Below are 17,501 nucleotides of genomic sequence, written 5' to 3'. Positions count from 1 at the left end.
TGAGGTCTTTGGTGTTCAGGACTTTAAGCGGCTTTGTGGAGAAATAAACCTCGAAGTCAACATAAGAGAAAGCAGGCAAATCAAAGAATTCAAGTTGTTTCATTTCCATCAAATCTCCAAACTTAAAATGACAAAAGTTGATTCGTTAAAGCCGTCAGAGAGTTTTCTAGTCGAACACTTCTGTGGTTTAGTTTGGTTTAAATCTCCGTGAAGTGTGAATCCCTTAAAGAGACAGACCATCTTATTAAAGACACAATCTGTCTAACCTTAACAATACAAAGGCTGATTTTAGAGCGACGCTTGGCTCTGTCATCATCCTGCAGCTTTCTTTAGCTCCTGACATGTGACCCAGGTGGAAGGTAGAGCATCGTCCGAGGCCTTTGAGATCCGAGTCTGAAGAACTCATGTAAAACGTAAACGGCGTTGTGTCATTATCGTGACTTTTGGTGAGAAGCTGGCGGCTGTGGACACACTTGTGCAGATGAAGCTCCAGTTATGAGCAGAGGTTGGGTGTTCAACAAAGTGGCACAATTTAATTTGCGCGGCAGGAACTGCACGGCTGCGATAGCCTCGGTAATGAAACCTCTCAGCTTTAAGTTCCTCTCTACTTTATATTCACAAAGAGAAGCGAGCGAGGCAGCCATTGTGGAGACATGCAAATACACTGATCTCTTTAATACGAGCTTCACCCAATTGGATGGCGACTTTGACAAGCAGAACAAATGCCCCGCGAGCACAAACATGTGCAGGTCAGGAGGAGGATGCAACGCTCCTTTATCCGCTTTTCAACGCCGGCAGTCACATTCTGCATGTTCGCTTACTGTTAAATTAGTCATCTGAGATTAGAGACGGCTTAAGGAAGGAAAAAAGTTTTCCCTCGAAAAGTTGATAAAGCTTTGCAACTTTATGTGTACTGAACATATGCAAAGAATAAACCAAAATGTGGGGAAAGTCTGTCGTCCTTAAGCCGGAGAAGATTCTGTGCACCTCTCACGGTAGTAAATGAGCTTTGTTTAAGTTGCTGGTAATTGCCAATTAATTAGTTTCATCAGCTTGAACACGTGTCAGAAGGATGTTTATCGATTTCATATCATGCCTGTGTGTTGGGTCAGTGTGGTTAGCCTAGCTTAGCATAAAGAATGGAGGCAGGGGGAAAACACTAGCCTGCTCTGTCAGTAATACATTAACAGGAAATGAAATTTAAATTGTATATTGTATATATTTCCACGTAGAAAAGAGAGACCAGAGTATCGGACACATTAACCTGAAGGTGGCGCTAAATGAAACGTCAGAGGATCAACAGAGCTTCATTCATCCTGAGGAGAGCATGAATGAACAACATTCACCCTGAGGAGAGCATGAATGAACAACATTCACCCTGAGGAGAGCATGAATGAACAACATTCACCCTGAGGAGAGCGTGAATGAACAACATTCACCTTGAGGAGAGCATGAATAAACAACATTCACCCTGAGGAGAGCATGAATGAACAACATTCACCCTGAGGAGAGCATGAATGAACAACATTCACCCTGAGGAGAGCGTGAATGAACAACATTCACCTTGAGGAGAGCGTGAATGAACAACATTCATCCTGAGGAGAGCATGAATGAACAACATTCATCTTGAGGAGAGCATGAATAAACAACATTCACCCTGAGGAGAGCATGAATGAACAACATTCACCCTGAGGAGAGCGTGAATGAACAACATTCACCTTGAGGAGAGCGTGAATGAACAACATTCATCCTGAGGAGAGCATGAATGAACAACATTCATCTTGAGGAGAGCATGAATAAACAACATTCACCCTGAGGAGAGCATGAATGAACAACATTCACCCTGAGGAGAGCGTGAATGAACAACATTCACCCCGAGGAGAGCATGAATGAACAACATTCACCCTGAGGAGAGCATGAATGAACAACATTCACCCTGAGGAGAGCATGAATGAACAACATTCACCCTGAGGAGAGCGTGAATGAACAACATTCACCCTGAGGAGAGCGTGAATGAACAACATTCACCCTGAGGAGAGCATGAATGAACAACATTCATCCTGAGGAGAGCATGAATGAACAACATTCACCCTGAGGAGAGCGTGAATGAACAACATTCATCTTGAGGAGAGCATGAATGTGAGGATTTAATATAGAAATGTTTAGGTAATAGTTCAAAACGAGCTCCACCTCTACAACAGTGAAATCTTGCTTTGTGTGAGTCATAATAGTCTCATGATAGAATACATAACAGGGGCCATTTTATACTTTTAATACTGTATTTACAAATTCTTGATAACTTAAAGTAACATTTTACTTGTACTATATAAGATAAGAGATAAGATTAGGAAAGAACAATAGAATAAATATATTAACATATATGAACAATAGAATAACAATTATGAAGAGTCAAAGAAATAATACGAACACAATTGCAAAATAGATTTCGGTGAAAAACATATTTTCTTTTCATGATAAAGTGCAGAAACAGAAAAGAAAGAAAGCTGCTGATCACAAGCTGTAAGAACTACAACACCCAGCAGCGCCTCTTTGCCTCTGCGGCGCAGTAGCAGCACGATGACGGTGTTCTGTGAAACCATAGATCTATGCATTACATGTTCTGATGCTTGACTTAATAAATTGTTAATACTTTTAGATCGTCTGTCATCTGTTGTTCATCAAAGTAATTCTAATTCAAACGATCTGCTCGGGGTCCTTCTGGAGGGGTAGTCTTTTGGAGTCAGATTATAATGTGGGCTTTTAGCCCGAGGTGAAATCCCCAACATAAGTAAAAGACATAATCACATTTAATTTGACTCACATAGCATCACACTATGTAATACATGATGGCACTATTAGTTGTTACTCTGATAGGCTGACATCTACCACCTGTTGGACAGGTTTTGACGTCACACTGGTTTTATTTTAGACTTGGACTCTGAAGTGATGAGGGTGTGACGGCGTCCTCAGATCAAATGGACACAGACACCAGGACTGACAGGAGGACATGAGCAGCTTCTTCTCTCCAGTGTTTCCTCCACATGAAGGTGAACGTGTCTGTAAACTGACCTGAAGTGAGTTCAGCAGGTGAGAATCCTACCAGAGGAATCTGTACATGTTTGATCATCAGGATCACTTTGATCTCTTTGTGTTGTTTCTCTGTTTAACTGGAGAATAGAACGATGTTTCAAAAGATATATTTGTTATATGCAGTAGAGTTTCTCTCTGAGATAAAGAACAATGATCTTTAGAAATATAATGTTCATGTTTCTCAAGAAGTTTCAACAGAAGTTTGTAATCTGCGTGTCTGAACTGGTCTGACAGGTTGGATCAAGCTGAGTTATTTTTAACTGTCAACACTCTGAATGTTCACAACACACCCATCTTAACAACCCAGACACACACTTGGTGTCACTAGTGGAGTCCTGGTTGCTCAGTTCATGTCTCAACTGTCCCAGAGGACAAAACCCGTCCTAGAGGACCTGTGTGTGTCTGATGATGTAGTAACAGTGAAAATGCTATAAAACCCTGTAACATGTATGTAATAGACTGTAAATAAGTCACAACATGTTAGCCGTCTTATGATTCTCCTGTTATACCTCAGAAAACATCCACAGGCCTGTAATTAATCCTCACATGTGCATTACGCAATCAAGCAATCTCCTTCATCCTCTCCTTAGAGGAACTCATTCCTATAAGCATCACTTCCTGTCACAGACCCTCTGCAGCATGCTCTATGTCAAACCCCTCTGGTGCTAACCACAACTATTTACTGACAGTCCCTCTGCAGCCTCTGCTACCTGCTGCTCCTGACTATAAGCCTGTTCATTTGGGTCTTTTAAACATCACATCTCTAAATAATGAGTCGTTTTTATCTCAGCTTTACTTCATGTGAACGTCTTGATTTTATAGTAAACTCTAAAGATCCAGTGATCATTTTAATAATCTACAGACCGTCCAGGCCTAACAGTGTTGTTATCAGAGCTACTCTCCCATTTTACATCAGCTGCTGTCACTTATACTCTGATGAGCAGCAGGACGACCTAGGACGACCTCTGAAACCACAGTCACCACTTTCTGTTATCACTCATCAAGTGTGTTCATGTCTCATTCCAGTTATTGAATTCAATTAGCAAAAGCTTCTATACTTTCTAATTCAGTGTTTTATGTCTCATCTTGAGTTCTTCAGTATTTGTTATAATTAAAATAAATAATCACATGTGAGCATTTTGACTGCATCAAACACTTTAACTCTTTGAGCGCTGCAGCGCGGTGGTGAAGCCCCCTGAGGTCAACTTGTGCTCTGTGACTTTGAGCTCCATCATTTAAACTGAGTGAACACGATGCATACTGCTGATCCATTGATATGCATGTAGAGAGCTTAATGTCATGTCTTTAAGGACACTGCTCCAGGATCAGATCCAACATCCAGAGTGTCTCCAGTGTCTCATGTGAGCTGGACTTTGTGTTTGAAACAGGAGCACTGAGTTTGATCCGAGTCCTTCAGTTTGATGGTCTGTTGGTGATAACATGAGATGTTCACATGTTTCTTCTACTTCTTCATCGTCATGTGATCTTCTGCTTATTTGATGGGTTCACGCTGATTGTTTTGACTGTAAACTTTTATAAGCTGCTGCTCAGAAATGTTACAACATGTAGGTTATAAATCATTCTAGAAGAATGTGATTGATGAACATGTTTCACCAAATCTTCTTCAAAATAACACTTTTATAAATAAATACATGTAAACGTCACATTGTGTCTCATCAGTGAGACATGCATGTGATCCAAGTTGCTGCTGCTTCATTAAATCTTTGTGAACTGAGCTGATCTTTATCTCTTTAGATGGTTAGTTAGCATCATCTAGTGGACAGAGAGGAGAACTACATCACCTCACCTGTGATTTGTCTGATTGGCTCGCTGTGAGGACGTGTTCTAAAGGAAAGGAAGGACTCAGTGAAGACTTGACTTGATGTAAGAAAGCATAATACACATTACAATAACCGTCTCCAACACTCAACAACACAACATGAATCAGCTACAGGTGAGGGAGAGGAGTGAGGAAATACAAACACCTCTGATAGGCTGACATCTACCACCTGTTGGACAGGTTTTGACGTCACACTGGTTTTATTTTAGACTTGGACTCTGAAGTGATGAGGGTGTGACGGCGTCCTCAGATCAAATGGACACAGACACCAGGACTGACAGGAGGACATGAGCAGCTTCTTCTCTCCAGTGTTTCCTCCACATGAAGGTGAACGTGTCTGTAAACTGACCTGAAGTCAGTTCAGCAGGTGAGAATCCTACCAGAGGAATCTGTACATGTTTGATCATCAGGATCACTTTGATCTCTTTGTGTTGTTTCTCTGTTTAACTGACGGTAGAAATGGTTCTTGATGCTGATTGGCTGATCATTTATTTTAGCTTTCAGGTGGAAATATTGTCGATAGTCTTTATTTAAGTTAAAAGACTGATTTGATAATGATTTGCATGTATTAGAAAAAGCGCCAACGCCTAGAACCAACTTGAGTTTGACTCACTCATGAAATATGCGTCAGAACGTGTTTGACAGCTTTTGTACAGTGTTAGTGTTCAGTGATGTGAGTCTTGTAGTGATGAATGACTGCATGTTGTTGTGTTTGTGTGAAGGTGTGGACTCTGCTATGAGTCAGCGTGAGGACAGAGAGGAGGGAGTCCCTCCCTCTAAAACCGCTCTGTGTGGGGAACATGACAGCCAGACCAAAGCTCAGAGGTGAGATGAGGATCTCCAGCTGTCCAGGACACATCACTCCACCATCATTGTTCACCCTCTAAGCTCTGTGTGTGTTGTGTTGAACAGACCAGACTCTTCTGAACATGGACCTGGAACTGGACCCAGTGTGTCCATTAAGAGTGAAGCGTCCATGAACTCTCCTCCCTTTTTTAAAAGAAAACTTCCTTCAGAGACTCAGTGAGTTAAGATATTGTACATCACACTGTCTGTGAGTTTTCATTCTAGCTGATGAACACTCACACATACATTATGTACATATATAGTAGCACATGTGTATTATTAATGACAATATGTAGCCTTAAAATCACTCCGTCTGTTCAAGGAAGGTTTACAGGATTGAAGTTTATCTGTCTTCACAGCCTGTTGCTGGTTGTTTACAGCAGCCTACATTTTCCATCTTTGGGAAGAATGTGAACTGGCTTTTTAAAAGTTCTTTATTCTTCTTTCAATCAGGTTCAAGAAGCAGAACTCAGACTCTCCTGAATCCAGCTGTGTGAGCTTGATGAGCGAACGGTCTATAACTCCCCCTCCTGATTTCAAAGAAGCTCAGCCGATAACAGAAAGGATGTTAATGAGGTATGAAAAGCATCTGTGATACTTTCACTCCTGCACGCTTAGGATGGTTGTGAACATGATCAGAGGCTGCTCTCACTCCAAATCACTTTTAGTCCTCTTTCTTCAGGAAAAAGGCTGCGTAGTACTAAAGTTACAGTGAGGAACGTTTAACTGGTCCTGAACCAGTCTCAGTTTAGTCCTGATCCTCTATCAGACCTCCATCAGTAACGAGACCATCAGAGAGAAGATGGTCTGTTTCTATAGAGTTATTCTTGATGCTCGTCATCGGAGCCACCGGGTCGGATTCTGGTGAAACCAGATGAACTCATGCAGGTTCACCAGAACCTCCTTCAGCTCAGACTCCAGCAGAGACCGGTCCACCGTGGACAGACCCAGATCCTCCAGCAGAGACCGGTCCACCGTGGACAGACCCAGATACGGCTTCACCCGCAGCCTTGGACCTGCGGTCGGAGCTCCGGAGGGAGGAGGAGAGCTCAGCTCCTGGCAGCAGCAGCGTCTCCTCCTCCTCCTCCTCCTCCAGGAGCAGAGCTTCTCCTCTCTGGGAGTCAACACCGACAACACGCTGCTGGAGACCCAGGACGTCTTGCTGGACCCGCTGGAGGGAAGGGAGACACGGGAGAACCAGAACGAGGACTGAGAGGGGCAGACTGTCAGACCTGCTGCAGTAACATTAGGTTTTCTAAAGCAGTGGTTCTCAACCTTTCTTCAGTGATGTACCTCCTGTGAAATATGTTTTCAGCCAAGTACCCCCTAACCAGCGCAAATCATTTTTGGTTGAAAAAAAGATCATCAGAGTCTGATTTATTAAACTGTCAACACTGAAGATTGCATTGTTTAGGATAATGAAAGTTTATGAACTTACACTTATATTTTATTGAATATTTAATAAAGAACTATTTTTCAAGGATTGTTGAATGGATGCTAATTTTAAATATATATTTTGTAAATCTCACGTACCCCCTGGAGTGCCTTCACGTACCCCCATTTGAGAACCGCGGTTCTAAAGGAACTCTGGTGCTCAGAAACACGACCACTGTCGTCCACAGGGACCAACAGAAACAGCACAAAGTCAAAGGTCCTTGTAGTAACTTTAAGAGTAGAACTGCTTTTTCCTGTAACAGCATCCTGAAGCAATCAGGGCTCTTAACTCCTCCTCATCAGTTCAGTCTATGAACTCAACTGAAACTGTGTCCTTTAGTGGGTCTCTGAATGCATCAAACGCTTGTGTTTTGTATTTGTATTGTTTGTCACCTTTTGTCTTCCCCGAGCAAACACCAAGACAAATTACACAAATTATTGAATCGTAAACTAAAAGAAACGCTTTTCTGGAACTTCCTGTGAAGGTTTTTGCTGAACATGTGCACTTATCAGAACTGTTTCTAAAATGTTCTCTTATTTCATATGAGGAATCTACTTCTGTCTCTCCGTGAGGAATCATTTATACAGACACATTTTTAAGAAGTTTAAAAGAATGTCTCTCTAAGTCTTTATTTTTCTGGTTTCTCATAATATGACACGGAATTACTTTGTCGTCATTAAGCCTAAACCCTTTTTCTCTACAGACTTCAGAGATCAAAGGCTCCCAGTCGTCGGCAAGTCCAGAAGCCTCAAGCAAACTTGGATTCAGTGTTTGAGGTGTGTACATTTGAACTCTGACCTGTGTAAACTGTTCACTTTTAACAGTAGATGCAGCTCAAGAATTGTCTTTATTCTTGTTCTATCAATTCATAAATACAACAAACTATAGTTTTTGTATATATAATATAACTATATATACAACTTTATAAGCTGTGATATCAAATAGCTTTTGCGGCTCCAGACGGATTTTATTTGATGGAAAATAGTTTAAAATGGCTCTTTGGATAGTAAAGGTTGCCGACCCCTGAACTAAGAAGACGCACACTGCAATTAAAACCTATTTTATGGTGAACCATAGACAAGACAAGACAAGACAAGACAAGACAAGACTTGGTCAAATAGCAGCATCCAACACATGACAGGACAACAGTATGAGGACACATTAGACCATGAAGCAGTGTATGAGATCGTGTTAGACCATGATGCATTAAAAGTGACCCACTTACCAGAGTACGACGGATAGAGGGAATTAGCAGTAAGATATGAATAGTAGTTATCAAGAAGAACGCAATGAATGACAAATGAATAAAAAATGAATACATCAACAGGAGGACATCTTGCAATGCAATCACGGCGCTACGACGCCAAATCAGGCCAGGCTGTAAAGTGTGGTGGTCCAATGGGTCATTCCCCACTTCTTACCCACATACTCCTGCCGGCCTTGCTCAGACTGCACACATCTTTGAACTCTGCCTGTTTTTTTGTGATCCTACTTTACACTTTAAAAGATTTGTGACTGAATCTATTGTGACACTTTTAGCGGAACAAATCTGCCGTCAGACAGACAAGCAAACTGTCACAAGGTGAAAACAATACCAGCCGCACACTGAGGCGAAATATAATAGAATCTAACATTTAAAAAATTAACTGCACTCGATGATTTGAATGATTTTGACCAGAAAGACGTGAATGTAATGTCGAGCTCAGCTATGACCAGAAAAAACAGGTTATCAGAGAGGACAGTGAGCAGCGACGTAGCTGTGAAGCAAAAACTCCACCACCAGTTATATGCATGTGTATATAAAATCTGAGCAAGGCACATATACAGAGCGAGCACTTTCCCTGCCACGTGAATTATTGCGATGATGACTTGTGTGCAGGCTAATAGCGTGATACTATCACATGAATCATGAAGAGGAATGCTCACACTGAGGAATGCTGACGACTGATTTAGGCATGAGAGTGAGGCGTTTGTGTTTCGGTTGCTGGTCCCAGACACGAGAGCTTCTGCAGTCAGATATCTCACACAGAGTCTGAGAACCACTGACCGTGATATCCCTCAAAAGCCCATGGATAGACATGAGTCCCAACTTCAGAGTCAAAAGAAATATAATAGCAAAACATGGAAGAGTTTTTCTGCTATGCCAACTGAGCATGCTTGTTGTGGTTTGTGATGAGGTCAGCAATGACCAGGGTTTGAATGAGGCCGGCGTGATCTTTCTTATGGACTTCATGATCTGCGCTGCTATGGATAACTTCTGACCATGTCATGAATGACCGTGCATTTTGGCATTAAGTACTCCCTTTGCTTGATTGAAAATTAAACCATAAACCATAAACATAATACAACTTCACAGTGTACTCAAGTTGAAAGTCTCAAACAACTTATAGTAATGTAACATAAGTGCCATACAATGGAGACGGCTAAACTAAGGTACGGATGAGAACCTTAAAAGTTATACATTTTTTACGGTGACAATTTCTGAAACTTTCACCGAAGTGAGCATGTAACACTGCAAACGTGGGATATTCTAATACCCTGAGGAGACAGAGGGGTTAAATACGCCCTGACTGCGTGTGTCTTTAATATCCCTGCTTCAAAAGAGCCTCATAGATACCTTTGTAGTAGAGGTTAATTGAGGCCAAACAACTAAAGCAACTAAAAAAAGCAACTAAAAACTATTGTCAAAGCAGCCTCACAATATTTATCTGATTGAGAAGACGGTCCAGGTGTGACACGCTAATTCATGTGTTTAAATTGATCGATGAGCAGCTTGAAGTGAAATGAATGCGGTGTGCATGAGGCCGCTGCCACAAGGAGGCAGAAGTTTAAGGATGTTTGGCCCTGAGGCCTGTATGGACAGTTTGCTGGATTTAGCCAGAGACTGCACGGTGCCGATCAGGTTGTTACCTGCACAGAGTGACCCGGAGTAACCACTGAGATTCCCAGGCAGGGACACGAGAGGAAGATGTTTTCTCCGCTGCTGATGAACTGACCTGACTGAACTTACGCTAGAGCTTCATATAAAGCTTCATCATTTCTCAGACTGTTTGTCCAGTTTCTGTTGTGTTTTTTAGGTCTTGATGTGTTAAGTTAAAAAAAGTAAAGTACTCCCATGAGGAAGGAGTTATATTGGTTTTAGTTACCAAATCTAGATGAAAGATTAAAGTTAGAAACTGAAAGCTACACTGTCAAACTAGAAACATGTCAATGCTCTGAATCAACCACAACACACCAGTTAGCAATAGTCTTTCAGTCCATGACGGACAGGTGTGATGTTATTTTCTGTTGGTTTACATTTAAATATGTTTCTGTTTCAGCTGCTTGAAGAAAACATTGTCACTTTTGTGAAGAACGAGTTAAGGAAGTTCCAAAAAGTTCTGAGTCCAGATTACCCAGAATGCCCTGACAATGAGGAGGTGTTGGACGGTGACGAGGAAGAGCAAAAGAGGAGCAGCAGGGAGGCAATTCTGAAGATCACACTAAACTTCCTGAGGACAATGAAGCAGAAGGAGCTGGCTGACTGTCTGCAGAGCAGTAAGATGATTTTAAAAACTTTAAAATGAAATAGAAGACAACCACTCACTAATTCCATTCTATGATTTGTTTTCATTTCAGGAACTAGTCCTGTACTGTGGAATACTAAACTCAAATCTAACCTGAAGAAGAAGTTCCAGAGTGTGTCTGAGGGAATCGCTAAAGCAGGGAAAAAAACCCTTCTGAATCAGATCTACACAGAGCTCTACATCACAGAGGGAGGGACTGCAGAGGTCAATGATGAACATGAGTTCAGACAGATTGAAACAGCATCCAGCAAACCAGACAGACCAGAAACAACCATCAGACAAAAAGACCTCTTTAAAGCCTCACCTGGAGGAGAGGAACCAATCAGAACAGTGATGACAAAGGGAGTGGCTGGCATCGGGAAAACAGTCTTAACACAGAAGTTCACTCTGGACTGGGCTGAAGGCAAAGCCAACCAGGACATACAGTTCATCTTTCCATTCACTTTCAGAGAGCTGAATGTGCTGAAAGAGAAAAAGTTCAGCTTGGTGGAACTTGTTCATCACTTCTTCAGTGAAACCAAAGAAGCAGGAATCTGCAGCTTTGAAGAGTTCCTGGTTGTGTTCATCTTTGACGGTCTGGATGAGTGTCGACTTCCTCTGAACTTCCACAACAATGAGGTCCTGACTGATGTTACAGAGTCCACCTCAGTGGATGTGCTGCTGACAAACCTCTTCAGGGGGAACCTGCTTCCCTCTGCTCGCCTCTGGATAACCACACGACCTGCAGCAGCCAATCAGATCCCTGCTAAGTGTGTTGACATGGTGACAGAGGTCAGAGGGTTCACTGACCCACAGAAGGAGGAGTACTTCAGGAAGAGATTCAGAGATGAGGAGCAGGCCAGCAGGATCATCTCCCACATCAAGACCTCACGAAGCCTCCACATCATGTGCCACATCCCAGTCTTCTGCTGGATCACTGCTGGAGTTCTGGAGAAGGTGTTCAAGACCAGAGAGGGAGGAGAGCTGCCCAAGACCCTGACTGAGATGTACATCCACTTCCTGGTAGTTCAGTCCAAACGGAAGAAGGTCAAGTATGATGGAGGAGCTGAGACAGATCCACACTGGAGTCCAGAGAGCAGGAAGATGATGAAGTCTCTGGGAAAACTGGCGTTTGATCAGCTGCAGAAAGGCAACCTGATCTTCTATGAATCCGACCTGACAGAGTGTGGCATCGATATCAAAGCAGCCTCAAAGTGCTCAGGAGTGTTCACACAGATCTTTAGGGAGGAGAAAGGACTGTACCAGGACAAGGTGTTCTGCTTCATCCATCTGAGTGTTCAGGAGTTCCTGGCTGCTCTTCATGTCCATCTGACCTTCATCAACTCTGGTGTCAACCTGATGGCAAAAAAACAACCAAGAACCCAATTGCCTAAAGTATTGAGAGCAAAACCTAAGCTAACACATCTCTACCAGAGTGCTGTGGACAAGGCCTTACAGAGTCCAAATGGACACCTTGACTTGTTCCTACGCTTTCTCCTGGGTCTTTCACTGGAGACCAATCAGAAACTCCTACGAGGTCTGCTGACACAGACAGGAAGTAGCTCACTGACCAATCAGGAAACAGTCCAGTACATCAAGGAGAAGATCAGTGAGAATGTGTCTCCAGAGAAAAGCATCAATCTTTTCCACTGTCTGAATGAACTGAATGATGGTTCTCTAGTGGAGGAGATCCAACAGTCCCTGAGTTCAGGACGTCTCTCCACAGATAAACTGTCTCCTGCTCAGTGGTCAGCTCTGGTCTTCATCTTACTGTCATCACAAAAAGATCTGGACGAGTTTGACCTGAAAAAATACTCTGCTTCAGAGGAGGCTCTTCTGAGGCTGCTGCCAGTGGTCAAAGCCTCCAACAAAGCTCTGTAGGCAGATACACTACGGATACATAACCATTACTAAATATGTTTGATATTTGACTTTGATTAAACATTTTGTTTGTATTAATCCCTGTTCCTCCCCTAGGCTGAGTGGATGTAACCTCTCACAGAGAAGCTGTGAAGCTCTGTCCTCAGTCCTCAGCTCACAGTCTTCTAGTCTGAAAGAGCTGGACCTGAGTAACAACAACCTGCAGGACTCAGGAGTGAAGCTGCTCTCTGCTGGACTGGCAAGTCCACACTGTACACTTGAAACTCTCAGGTCAGGATCAGATGATTTACTACAAAGATGACGAAGTGGTCTAAGTGTCGGATCTGCTAAGTTCATGGTGTTGTTACCAACATGTTACTGTGGGATAACAATGTCTACTCGTGTTTCTGCTAATATGCGTTTGGAAATAATGGTGTAAAGTGATGGTGAACTGGCCACTATCCTGCTCGGGATCAAAGTGTTGGATGTCTTGTCCAACCAACATGAACATCCTTTGGCCCACCTGCTTTCAGGGAACCAGGACGGTTTATGTCGTGCTTTTAGTTTGTTAGAGCGATCTACTGCACTGGAACAACTTATTTCACTGTAATAATGATTTTAAATGTCTTTACAGTGACAGGATTTTCACTTAATGTCTGTTTACAAAAGAAGATGAAACCAAAATGAAAGCCTCTCATGTTAATGATGAAAATAATGATTCATTGTGTATCGATATAAGAAACTCTGTGTGTTGTTTTGTGTGTTTGCAGTCTGTCAGAGTGTGAGATCACAGAGGAAGGCTGTTCTTCTCTGGGCTCAGCTCTGAAGTCAAACCCCTCCCATCTGAGAAAACTGGATCTGAGTGGAAACAACCTGAAGGATTCAGGAGTGAAGCTGCTGAGAGGTTTTCTGGAGAGTCCACATTGTAAACTGGAGACTCTGAAGTAGGTTCACTGTCTGCTGCTAGTGCAGCACCTTCATGTTTCATCAATAACTCTCTTTGATTTATCTACGTATAGATCCATAAAGTGATACATGTTCTGGTAATATGTTCCACTTCACATCAGCTGCCTCGTTGTCTGCATGTCATCCTCTACAATCATGAAATGTACAACTTGTCTGGCTTCATGCTGCTGTTGGATAGATTACTGAACAGGCCTACCGGGCACAGGCCCAGGGGCCCAAAGTGTCAGGGGCCCCCCTGACCTTTACCTACAAAATGTCACTCAAAGGGACTCAAAGAGACACAAAGAGACACAAAAAGTCTACAAAGAGACTACAAAGACTACTGTGGTAGTGGGCGTGGTCTGTGCTTGGCTGCAGGGGAGAGATCTGTCGGAGTGGTTCAGGCTCCAGTGTAGCCGACTCCTTGTTACTCGCACATCCTCAACACACCACACTGTCTTCAGCAGTTCAGGTTTACTCAAACGTATTTTATTTACAAACTTAAACTAAACTTCACACTGCCGTGCGCTCTCTCCTGCCGTCCGGCTCCTCGGAGCGCACACAGGCCAGTGTGCATCAATCAGTGTGACTCTTGTGGGCTGGTGTTCCTCTTCCTCTCTGTGTCTCACCGGCCACCAGAGCTCCAGCCTGCTGCTGCTGAAGAGGAATGAGGGATAATTAGCAACCGGTTACAGCTGTGCCAATTAACCCTGGCACTGTTCCCCTGAACCACTCCCACAGATATCTCTTCCTGCAGCTGAGCACAGACCACGCCCACTACACAACTACAAAAAGACACTAAAAGACTACAAAGAGACAAAAAGTTACTTGAATGTACTATATATACACTATACTTGATAAATATACTATGTATACTATACTCGAGACTCAATGTTCATCATTTAAAAAAAGAGTTTAATTGAATCACACTTAAAGAACCAAACCTTTTTATCTTTAGGAAAATAACTGCTAAAGACATTTTTTTTAAAAAACATTTCTGATGCTGACTTTTTCAGAGCATTTGGTATTTTTCAAATACATGTTATTAATATTTTATTTTCTGATCCGCTCTGAAGAATCTGGATCAATACTGATCAATGATTTTAAATGTCTTTACAGTGACAGGATTTTCACTAAATGTCTGTTTACAAAAGAAGATGAAACCAAAATGAAAGCCTCTCATGTTGATGATGAAAATAATGATTCATTGTGTATCGATATAAGACACTCGGTGTGTTGTTATGTGTGTTTGCAGTCTGTCATGGTGTGAGATCACAGAGGAAGGCTGTTCTTCTCTGGAATCAGCTCTGAAGTCAAACCCCTCCCATCTGAGAAAACTGGATCTGAGTGGAAACAACCTGAAGGGTTCAGGAGTGAAGCTGCTGAGAGGTTTTCTGGAGAGTCCACATTGTAGACTGGAGACTCTGAGGTGGGTTCACTGTCTGCTGCTAGTGCAGCACCTTCATGTTTCATCAATAACTCTCTTTGATTTATCTACGTATAGATCCATAAAGTGATACATTTTCTGGTAATATGTTCCACTTCACATCAGCTGCCTCGTTGTCTGCATGTCATCCTCTACAATCATGAAATGTACAACTTGTCTGGCTTCATGCTGCTGTTGGATGGATTACTGAACAGGCCTACCGGGCACAGGCCCAGGGGCCCAAAGGGTCAGGGGCCCCCCTGACCTCTACCTACGAAATGTCACTCAAACAGACACAAAGAGACATAAAGTAACTTCAATATACTATACTTGAGTGACTCAATGTTCATTGTGACGCGTAGCGGTGACTTCCGCGCGCCTTTCGTTTGAAAATTAAAAATTAAATTAAAAATTAAAATTAAAATTAAAAAAAAAAATGTTTTTAATTAAAATTATAAAATACAAATTAATTAAAACTAATTAACTCATCAATAAAAATTAATTACAATTTTTCAATTAACTAAATAAGATTCAATCAAAGAGCAATTAATTAATTAAACATAGATCAATCAACAATCTCCCAATTAATGATTCAGCAGTTCTAACACAAACTTCAATTTTAACATCTAATCATAATTAACTCTTAATCAATCAAAATTTCTAATTTTAATGATTATTTCTCAATTTTGTTTAAAAATAAAAAAGAGGCCTCCTGTTTGAAACGGACAGGAGTGAACGAGGATCCCTCGGAATGTCTGCGCGCATGCGACCAGGATCTCGGCGGCGACGGACAGACCACGGTTTGCCCCCCGGGGTGAACACGGACCAACGAGACTCTTGTCCCGATGTCCGGTCGCCCTCTGTGAGTGCCCCCGGTGCAGGAAGAGTCTGCGAGAGGGGGGAGGGAGGCTGAGCCATGTTCTCTCTCTATATGATTCACCCACCTGGCCTAATGTGTTGCCTCGGTGTGGACTCAGCTTAAGAGAATCCCCGACGTGATGCCGCTTTCACCAAAAAGTAATAAATCACCAATATGAGCACGAGTCGTTGCTTGTGGGTCTTTTCCTCTTTAGGACCGCTCATTGATTTTCTGTCTTATAAGCTCGGATAGCTGTCAGCCTTCTGTGTTGAAGATTTTAACATTTTTCCAAGTTTACTTAATTTTACCAGTTAATTAAATTAAGTTAATTTTATGTAAATATATCCCCTATATATATATCCTCTTACTATTATACTTTTAGTATCTAGTTTATGATCAAGTCTCAATTTAATCTCAACATTCAATTAATTAGGAAATCATTATCAACCCGATATTCAATGTAATATTTTTCCCTTTTTTGAGGTTAAAGATATTCTTGATTTACTACCCCTGGTTCAGAGCCTAACAGATATGAAGCTCGAAGCAGGTATTCTACGGATCTCTCTCTCACTTTTAGAAACAGATGTTAGTATGTGTAAGTGGGTTTCTGCAGAAGATGCAATCAGTGATGTGCCGTGCTGGAGGTCCTGCAACTTACCGCAAGGGCTGGAGGGTCTCTCCCCTCAGAGGTGACCCCTCTCTCGGAGGCTCGATGTCAACGATTGGACAGGAAAAAGGAGTCTTTGAAGAAGTGCTAAAAGTTTACTTAATTTATTTTTCGGCCAATACAAAGTATACTGTTTAGGTCCCAATACATAGAAAAATTATAACAAATATGGTAAAGAACAAAATCGAAAAGAATGTAAAAACCCCTGATGCTCAGTGAGACACAGAGTTATCAAAAAGTCCGAAGAAATTCAATCTCTAAATTACACTTTCAAAAGACTAAGTGTCCGCCTCCCCAATTAATGCCTCAAATGTCTAAAATCAAGAATATTTTTACCCTTGAGAGTGGGATTCCGACCCCCTCCCTCTTATCCTATGGGCAGGTCGTCTTCCGTTGCGTTTGTTCTTTCTTGGCGGTGATGCCACGTATGTTTCAACATACGTTAGCATGACTCAGGACTTATTGACTCCTCACTCCTCATTGGTTATGACCCCTACACAGACATATCTTCATGTAAGTTGTAACAGTGCACAGGGATTGATATTAATCATAAAAGATAACACACAAACCATAATACAAATCATAATACACCTTGTTGCCCAGCCTACGATTAATTAATTGAGTATTCTCGTTATATGTACTCTTCTGCCTAACTTGTGCCCTCGTCCTTTAGGGGCCCGGGCCTACATGTTGAAGCCTATACGGATGTACTATTAACCATCCTAAATGTAATTGAGAAAGTTAAAACACGGTAACCTCGAGGTGACCTCGATGCTCCTGTGGTGGTGCATGTGTGTGTGTGGGTGGATGTACACGTGTGTGTGTGTGTGTGTGTGTGTATCTGGCCAATCACATAAGAGGAACTGTATGTGTGTGCGTTCTGCACAAAACAGAACCATATGTGTGACTGCAGCCTGAACTATAACTTGCTGAACTGTGTGACTGCAGCCTGAACTATAACTTGCTGAACTGTGTGACTGCAGCCTGA

At 42.1% G+C, this 17,501-nt stretch overlaps 1 protein-coding gene across 3 annotated transcripts in view; it reads left to right on the top strand.

Annotated features, from left to right (window-relative positions):
• The first annotated feature begins 2,957 nt into the window (after nucleotides 1–2,957).
• Nucleotides 2,958–17,501, top strand: part of LOC306701954 (uncharacterized protein) — a 33,364-nt gene continuing 18,820 nt past the window's right edge. The window contains exons 1-12 of one of the 3 annotated variants that reach the window (XM_079167410.1): nucleotides 2,973–3,087; nucleotides 4,846–4,974; nucleotides 5,140–5,297; nucleotides 5,653–5,755; nucleotides 5,843–5,953; nucleotides 6,230–6,352; nucleotides 7,915–7,987; nucleotides 10,532–10,748; nucleotides 10,830–12,633; nucleotides 12,734–12,907; nucleotides 13,387–13,560; nucleotides 14,817–14,990. In XM_079167410.1, coding sequence (XP_079023536.1) covers nucleotides 5,667–5,755; nucleotides 5,843–5,953; nucleotides 6,230–6,352; nucleotides 7,915–7,987; nucleotides 10,532–10,748; nucleotides 10,830–12,633; nucleotides 12,734–12,907; nucleotides 13,387–13,560; nucleotides 14,817–14,990 — 2,939 coding nt within the window. In that variant the 5' untranslated portion in view covers nucleotides 2,973–3,087; nucleotides 4,846–4,974; nucleotides 5,140–5,297; nucleotides 5,653–5,666. Of the gene's footprint in view, nucleotides 3,088–4,845; nucleotides 5,045–5,139; nucleotides 5,298–5,652; nucleotides 5,756–5,842; nucleotides 5,954–6,229; nucleotides 6,353–7,914; nucleotides 7,988–10,531; nucleotides 10,749–10,829; nucleotides 12,634–12,733; nucleotides 12,908–13,386; nucleotides 13,561–14,816; nucleotides 14,991–17,501 lie in introns of all 3 variants that reach the window. The other 2 variants (XM_079167409.1, XM_079167411.1) reach the window with 2 other exon arrangements.

This window comes from Pholis gunnellus, assembly GCF_910591455.1.
Source record: "Pholis gunnellus genome assembly, chromosome: 10".
Classification (NCBI taxonomy): Eukaryota; Metazoa; Chordata; class Actinopteri; order Perciformes; family Pholidae; genus Pholis; species Pholis gunnellus.
Note: the sequence above shows the minus strand (reverse complement) of the source record. Positions and strands in the feature narration are given on the sequence as shown.